Raw genomic sequence first — 8,350 nt, forward strand, 5'->3', positions numbered from 1 at the left:
CGTGACCATGTGTCCTCAGGAGAAACAGCAGCAGCGAGACATCCCTGTGGCCCTCCACCTCCCAACCCTTCTCCACGTACCCATCCCTGCCCCTAATCTTGGAACCCAATCTGGTCAACTCTGGGGGAAGGTAGTGCTTACAGACAATTAGAGATGAAGGTTGAACAGAGATAAAGAATTGGTCCTCTGGGCCCAGAGAGGATATAGATCTTGGCAAACCTATGGGTGAATATGAGTCAACAAGGAACCAGGCCACTGCTCATTTCTTCCTGAATGTGACAATCGATTGCAAAAAGATCACTGGCAGGGGCTGGTGGTGCTTACCAGCCGTTGGGCCAGGGGCACGTGCACAGTCTGAATCGTCAGGCCGCCTTAGTCTCTCAGAGAGAGAAGGGCCCAGGTCCAGAGGGCGGAGAGCAGGGCTAGGATTATATGGAGCCAAGAGCAGTTGTCTCTTGCCTTGAAGTTGGTCCATTTCTAGAAAAAGTGTATACGTGTGTGTGAGGGGGAAGGGTGGGGGGATATATTTATCCCTCTGTTCAACCAAAAAAAAAAAAAGAAAAGAAAAAAACACCAGAGCCAACTCACAAAGGGTTTCTCATTAGGGCCAAAGCTAAGTTTGCCGAAACATGATCCCAGATCCCAGACGAAGACCCCGCCCCAATCCAGCTCACCTGGAGGCACCCACCATGAAATTGCACTTGGTGACTGTCTCAAAAATCTACGTGTACTGCTTGCCTCAGTCCCTCCGTCCTGCCGGAATTTTTGCTGTACAAACTTGGCTCAATGTATAAAAATTCCCATTGAAAATAATGAGAATTCGGTATCAAAGTGAAGTCCTAGAAAGAGGTGGGAGTGCGGAGTACGGTGGGGGGAGGGGAACAAAAGACAAAATCCATAAAGAAAGTGCAGAGGGTGGGGAGAAGGTTGAGTGACAGGCTAGTCCCCGACGTCCGTGTCTCGGTCCCCAATGAGCCAGAGGACATGGAAGCTGAGTGCCAGGAGCCCAGTGCCCAGCAGGTCCCCCAGAGCGGTCAAGTACGGGATGGAGAAGTTGTCGGGGTCCAGGCCCCGGCCCCACATCCAGTGCACCATCCAGTCGGCGATGTACAGGAGAATCAGCACCTGGGGAGACAGAAGGGTTCGGTCTAGGGCCCTCCCTCTCTCCAGGGGGAGCCAAAGGCCACTGGATCGGACCCATTGACTGCATCACAAGGCCTGGCTCTCCACAGTCCTTGTGCTGGGGCAGTTCGTCTCTCCACACGGTGACCTCTCTGTTCTCACCCGCAGTGAGAATAGACGACAGGCATACTGTGAGCCCTTTAGAGAGGAAGATGCTCTACTCTCCGGGGTCACCCACATCAGCATTACATTCCGCTCCCCGACTGAAATCCTACGTGCCACAGGAATTCAGCCCTCTCGCCTCTAATTCTAGGTCACCCTATTCGCGGGTCACTCCAATTCCCGCCATGCTTGGCAGGGGGCAGGAGGCAGGGGCAGGAGTTGGCTTTTCAGAGCGGGATTTCTCCCCGGAGCCGAGTGGAATAAGAACAGTGCTGGAGACGGCTGTCCGCACAGTCGTCTGCGTCACAGCTGATCGCCCCAGGCTGGCTTCCTCCTGACCCTCCCATTCTCCCATTCTGCTGTTGTGGCTCAAAGAACGCAAGTGTGTTTTAATGTCAGTCTTAGCAAAGCAGAATCACGAACAAGTCTGCTAGACAGAAAGCAGACAGTGCACAGCAATTCGAAAGACATTTTGGATACCTGCTGCTCCGATGTCTCTGCGCCCTTGCGTTCCCGCCAGCTAAGAAGGATCTGGATTAGAAGCCTGCTAGTGGGCCCAGGACCAGCAGCAGCAGCTGGGAGCTTGTTAGAATGCAGTCTCAGCGCCCCCCCCCCCCCCCCGGCCCCTCAATCTCCTAAATCAGAATCTGCATTTAAACAAGATTCACACGCAGGTTTAAGTTGGAAATGCATTTAGATGCGATGGGCAGGCCCACATCTTCTACGTGCTCTGCGCCCTCCCTGACAGGTGGGCTCCCTAAATCAGTGCACCTGGCTGAGAATGAAATGGGTTCTAACGGGAAGGCTCCAGCACAGTCATTGGGGAGGTTTTACCCTTGACTGTACTTTGCAAATGCTGCGGTATGTAAATTCCGCCCTAAGGGGCGCAGATGCAGAAAGCAGAGACTCTCGCAGGATAAAGAAACTAGAGTTGATACCTATTTTTAGGCAAACTTGGTTGTTCTCCTGTCTTCTCTCCAGGGGGGCCGGTGCTTACAGTTCTAGCACCCTTCACATCCCCCCTCCCCTGCACAGCTGCCCGGTACCCCTGTGGCCCTGGCCCTGACCCTGGGTGAGGGCCAGCCCCTCCCCCCAATAACTTCACACCCTTTTCAGCAGAGCCCCAAATTAAGAGTGTGGCAGGAGGACTTCACGCTCTGGAATGGAATGGCAGCAGCTGTCCCTACATTCCACCCCTGAGCAGGCCCTGGGACACATGGCTGAGGAGGCAGCAAAGGATCAGGAAGAACCTTTCTGGGGATCAGTGCCAGGTGCTGCCCCTCCACAGGCCTGGAGAAGAGGAGGGCAGAGATGGATAGTGAGCTAAGGCTTATCCTTCCCAATGCAGGCCAAGGGCTAACCTCCAGCCTCAGACCCTCGCAAGGGAATGTGGTGACCTGGGTGACTGCTTCCGGGAAACTGCATGTGGTAGGTTCTCAGCCCGGCCCTTGCCAAGGTGTCCCAACCCACAGCCTTTCTCAAGGTGGGGGTAAGGGGTGCAGGGATAAGTGATGGCCAATAGGGACTGGTTAAATGAAATTAGGGAGCATCTCTAGAACAGAATAGAATGCAGCTGCGAAATATCAGGGTGCTCTTCTCTTTACATGTTGATGTGGAATGATCTCTGCGATAGACGCATAGTTATGTGAAAAAGGCAGGGCTACCTGTGTGTAAAACAAAGAGGAAAGTAAAAAAAATAGGTATGTTTGCTTATATGCATTTGAAACAGCGTGGAGGGCATATAAGAAATGGATACACGGCCGTGACCAGTCTGGCTCAGTGGATAGAGCGTCAGCCTGCTCTATCCCAGGTTCGATTCCCGTCAAGGGCATGTACCTTGGTTGCGGGCATATCCCCAGTGTGGGGTGTGCAGGAGGCAGCTGATCGATGTTTCTCTCTCGTTGATGTTTCTAACTCTCTATCCCTCTCCCTTGCTCTCTGTAAAAAATCAATAAATTATATTAAAAAAAAAAGAAAGAAATGGATACACGGATGGCCCGGGAGGAAGAGAACTGGATGGCTGGGGGTGGGGGTGGGGGCAGAGCAGACCTTTCACTGAGGTTTCACTATGAACCTTTGAAATGTTTGAACTGTGATGTGACTGTTATTACCTATTCACAGACGAATCTCTACAAGTTTAAAATGTAATAATTAGGGTGAGTGTGGCTATAAAGAGGCAGCATGAGGGAGCCCTGTGCTGATGGACCAGTTCTGTGCCTTGACTTGCTGGTGGTTACATGAAGCTACACATGTGATAACACTGCACAAAATTACACACACACACACACACACACACACACACACACGAGTGCATGTAAAACAAGTGCAACCTGAATAAGCTCTGTGGATTGTATCAGCTTTGATTTCCTGCTTTTGACATCGTGCTACCTTATGTAAGAGGGTACCGCCGGGGGAGACTGGTGGACAGTACATGGGATCGCTCTGTACATTTTTTTTCACTGCCCTGTGAATATATAATTATTTCTAAATAAAATGTTGAAAAACGTAATAACACAACAAGGGAGAATGGCAAGGCTGGACAGGATCCTACAGATTCTCTAGCACACTGGTTTCAACAGTTTCTCAAGCCAGGAAACCCTTTATTCATACGAAGTCTCCTGAGGAAGCCCAGCATGCAAAGCAGAGCCACGGGGAGCTCTGCGGTCAGAGCGCACCTGCTCAGCGCCCTACAACCACCTGCTGAAAACCACCACCTCTGGTTCATTCCTCTCAACTTACAAACACTTCAATCACTGGGCTCAGAGATCATTCTACCACTGGGCCAAAGTCACAGCCTGTGCGTCCGAGCCCCCTGTCCAGTGTTTACCTGCCGTCCAGTCCCGGAGAAAGAGGTGCAGAGTGTCTGATGGGCCAAGCCTGGGCCTCCCCTCCCACCCCTGCAGGGCAGCCCGGCCCCTGGGCCCCTGCCAGTCGGTACCTGGAGCAGTGCGGCTGTCATGTAGAAGACGATGAAGATGAGGGTGAGTGTGGTATGCCCTCCCTGCATACAGCTGATGGTGTAGAGGAAGACCAGGTGTCCTGGAACCACAAGCAGGAAGAGGACCCGGGCCGAGCGAGAATTCACATCTGGGAGCGAGGAAGAGCAGGGGTGAGGAGGAAACCTGGCCCCAGAAGGTCTTTCAACATCAGGAGGTACCACGCTACAACTCCAGGGCAGCAGGCAGCGGACTGCCTCTAGCTCTCCATCCCCTGGTCCCAGCCCCCAGGGGTTCTCAGGAAAGGAGAGCCTTCCTGCCTGGCCTGTGCCCACTACGACAGCTGGTATCTGGGCCCAGCTGTTTCCTAAGTGAAGCTCACTGACTGCTGACCCTTCCCTCCAGGGCTGGAGTGGACCCAGGCTGGGGGGACTCTGCCGTTACCAGGACTGAAGAAGGTGGTACAAGGACTGGGGCAGCGGCGAGGGGCCTGCTCAGAGTTCTCCCCGGGCATTCCGTTCATGTGCAGGAAGGTGGAGATGCGGCTGGCCTGCACGGCCACCAGATTGCCCCCGACACCTGCAGAGACAAAAGGACCTTAGACATGGGGGGAGGGAGCAGTCCCCAGGAGGAGAGTGAGACATGGAGAAGAAAGACAAAGACAACCCCCTACCCCCATTCCAGGAGTCTTCCAATCCTCCCATCCCCCCGCTCTGGAGATGTGGCAGACTCATGCGGCCCTGGTGTGGCTGCGTGTGCAGGAAGGGACACAGGCAGATCTGTCGACTCAGGGAGCCTGAGTTCTCCAGCAGCGGGGTGTATGCACCTGCTGTTGCACACAGTCCGGGGGATGAGGCCCTGCTTGCCTCGGGCCCTCGCCAAAGCGCCGAGCAGACCCAGGGACCCAATGGTTCTGGTAACCCATGTCAAGGATCAGGTCTGAGCTCTGTGCTCTGGAATCTGGCGCCCAGGAACTATGCTTACTCTCCTTGGCATCCCATCCCCACCCATTCCCTGCTCCCCTCGGCCTTGCTCTGAGCCCTGCGAGGCTGACTCTACAGACTGTATCACCCAACCTCCCGTGATGGTGCTTCTAATCAGATTTGTTCAACAGGAGGCATGAGTAGGTGATCAGAAAGGGTGGAGGAGAGACAGGGGCCAGGTATTTCTTTCCTGTTCCCTCTCTGCTTTGTGGCTGTGGCTTATCCCTGCTGGGGGCAGAGGAGGGCTCTTTCTGGGCTTCCATAACACTATTTTCTCCCCAGGCCCCTTGAGAACTAGGGCTTCCTGTTGCTGCTCATGTCCGGATGCTTCAGCATCTCTTGTTGGTCCTACCCGGCTCTCCCTTCTGGGAGAAGCCCCTTCATTCAAGTCTTGAACTAATTGAGCTGGGTTCTCTTGCCTGCTAGAACCCTGACTGAGGCAAAGCCCCCCAAATCCTCTTTGCCCTCTCCTTTCCCCTGGCAGCTGAGGCCAAACCTCACCGTTAATCACAGGTGTGAAGACAGCCATCCCTGCAAAGTTGGGGTCTGACACAGTCTTGTCCAAGATGAGGCCTCCCACGCTACAAAGACACAAAGACAAAATGACACAAAGGCCATTAAGGGGTTCTGTTCCAGTCCCTGGCACGAGAGGGGCAGGCCCATCTGGCCGTGGGCAGGAAGGGAAGCAAGGTGGCTCTCAGGAGTCCCTGCTCTCCCAGTCCTTGCTTCTTTCGCCAGAACCAGCTGCTGCTCATAACATTCGGCTGTCACAGTGCTCCCTGAGCAAGCTGATGGCACCCACCTCCCAAGCTGGCTGGAGGCGCCATCCATAGGGCAACCTGCTTGTGAGAACCTCTGCTGTTCTGCCTGTTCAGTATTTATTTCCCTTTCCTCAGGGGATGGTCTCTCTCTCAAACTCAGTGGCTGTGGTTCACATGACATTACTCCTATGAGGACTAGGCTCCAAACTCATCCAATCAAAGCATCACATCCCCAAGGCCACAGTGATTGGTTCAGGAATAATCATGTGACTGAAGGAGAGCCAATGAAATTTTATTGTATTATTATTACTAGAGGCCCAGTGCACGGATTTGTGCACCAGTGGGGTCCCTCAGCCTGGTCTGCGCTCTCTCGCAATCCGGGACCCCTTGATGTAGTAGTGCGCAAAGTGACAGGCGGCCGGGCAGGAGCCTGAGCCCAGGCACCGTGCCACTCCTGTTCATCCTGGCCCCGCTGTGCCTGCCACTGCCGCTCAGTAGCGTTGCGCAGAGGTGGGAGAGACTTGCACCACCGCAGCTGCGCTGACCAGCCCTGAGCCTGGCGTCTGGCGCCTGTCGGTCAGCTGAGTGGCGCTTCCACTGTGGGAGCACGCTGACTATTAGGAGGCAGCTCCTGCGTTGAGCATCTGTCCCTTGGTGGTCAGTGCACATCATAGCAACCGGTTGTTAGGGTTGTTAGGTTGCTTAGGTATTTATATATATATATATATATATATATATATAAATTATATTAGTATTTTTTTCCAATGAAACTTTATAATGGGACTTCGTGAAATTGTTGAGAGAAAGAATCTCTCTTACCACTAAATTAGTACAAGTAGAAAAGTATAAATCCGGAACTGCAGGCCAGCACAGGGAAAAGCAGAGCCAAGAGATGTCGAATACTGGGGCCCTGATGATATAATTTCTGCTCCTGAATCCAGCTGTGCCTTTTTAGTTCCCTGAGCCAAATGCATTCTGATTTTCAATGAAACCCTCTTCAGATGGTTTCTGTCATTTAAAATAGAAGGACAAGTGACTGACACACTATTGAAGGCATTTCCAGGGTCTGTGCCATGCTCCCTCTCTTCAGGCTTAAAAGGGAGTCTGTGGCAGGGTGGAGAGGGTGGGGGTAGGCACCCACGGCCTGAGCCTACCTGCTGATGGCCATGGCAATGATGACAGGCTCCCAGCCCGAGTACAGCACCTCCCTTGTGGCTGGGCTCCGCCGGGCCAGCACCACCCAGACCGGTAGCAGGGCCACGAAGAAGGCACACACCAGGGGGTAGATGTATTTCCAGTTTTCTGAGAAGCAGAGATCAGACGGAGGTGAGCACTGTGGCTCCCTCTTCCCAGCCTCCCCCTGGCTGATCCTGCAAATATCCCAACAGATCAATAGCCACCCCACACTAAATGCCTGGACATATATAACCTCGTTTGATTCTCACTGTAAGCCCAGGAGATAGGTGGGGCCAGGCTTTCCCATTTTGTAGATGAGAAAACCAAGGCTGAAAGCTTCCCCAGCACTGGACTCATACGGGGCAGAGACCAGATTCTAGGTGTCTTGCTTTGATCCCCAGAAATCACTCTCTCCCCTCCCCTTCTCCATTTTGCAAGCAGATTCCAGCCTTCCGTTCCCTTCCTTTACCCTGTACACCTTACCCCTCCAAGGCAAGCAATAATCCAGCAGGAATATACATATTTCTCTGATACTCTCTATCCTGCCCCTGTTACCTGCATGAACTTGAGATAAGCACTTAACTTCAAATCTCTAAGGTGGGGAGTTATTACAACTGTATTCCAATCAAATAAAGAACGCAAAAGGAATGCTTGCACATTTGCATATACACTAACCATCTCTCCCAACCCCACCCAGGAGGCCACCCGGCTCACACCCTCGGTAGCCTCATTCTCACCCAGCTCCAGGTAGAGTCCCCAGCTGATGCCTGAAAGCAGTGCCAAGGTAATGAGGTCCCCCAGGCTGGCAGCAATGGGAGTGGCCACGTTGTCTGGGTTGATTCCAATCTTTCGAGAGCCAATGATGACCCCAATCATGATCATACCTGGGGAGGAAGGAGAGGAGCCAGGAAGGGTAAGAAGAGGTAGAGGGGTAGCAACAAAAAGAGAGACTGGAAGTGCCAGGCCCAGGTGACACCTCTGGGGCAGCTCTCCCTACTCCCTTTCCCTCGCACCCTCCTCCCCTTCCCTTCCCTCCTTACCTAGTACCAGGGAGGCAATGAAGGCTGTGGCCACACTGCTGGCACACAGCAGAAAGGCATGCGGGATGCTGAAGTGGCCGTCAGGGATCCAGCCAAAGACGACAGCAGCAATGGACGCCAGGAAGCCCACCACTGTGGCCTGCACCTGAGGGGGGAGTGGTAACTGGAGC

At 53.4% G+C, this 8,350-nt stretch overlaps 1 protein-coding gene across 1 annotated transcript; it reads right to left on the reverse strand.

Moving 5' to 3' along the window:
• Nucleotides 1–578: 578 nt before the first annotated feature.
• On the reverse strand, nucleotides 579–8,337 carry LOC102431374 (solute carrier family 41 member 1; the record flags this gene model as incomplete). Its single annotated transcript, XM_006109180.3, has 7 exons — nucleotides 579–1,125; nucleotides 4,223–4,371; nucleotides 4,665–4,799; nucleotides 5,705–5,784; nucleotides 7,119–7,266; nucleotides 7,878–8,024; nucleotides 8,181–8,337. Coding segments are annotated over 7 exons (1,002 nt in total), but the record flags the coding sequence as incomplete, so codon positions are not given.
• Between the last annotated feature and the right edge of the window lie 13 nt (nucleotides 8,338–8,350).

Source organism: Myotis lucifugus, unplaced genomic scaffold, assembly GCF_000147115.1.
Source record: "Myotis lucifugus unplaced genomic scaffold, Myoluc2.0 scaffold_6690, whole genome shotgun sequence".
Lineage (NCBI taxonomy): Eukaryota > Metazoa > Chordata > Mammalia > Chiroptera > Vespertilionidae > Myotis > Myotis lucifugus.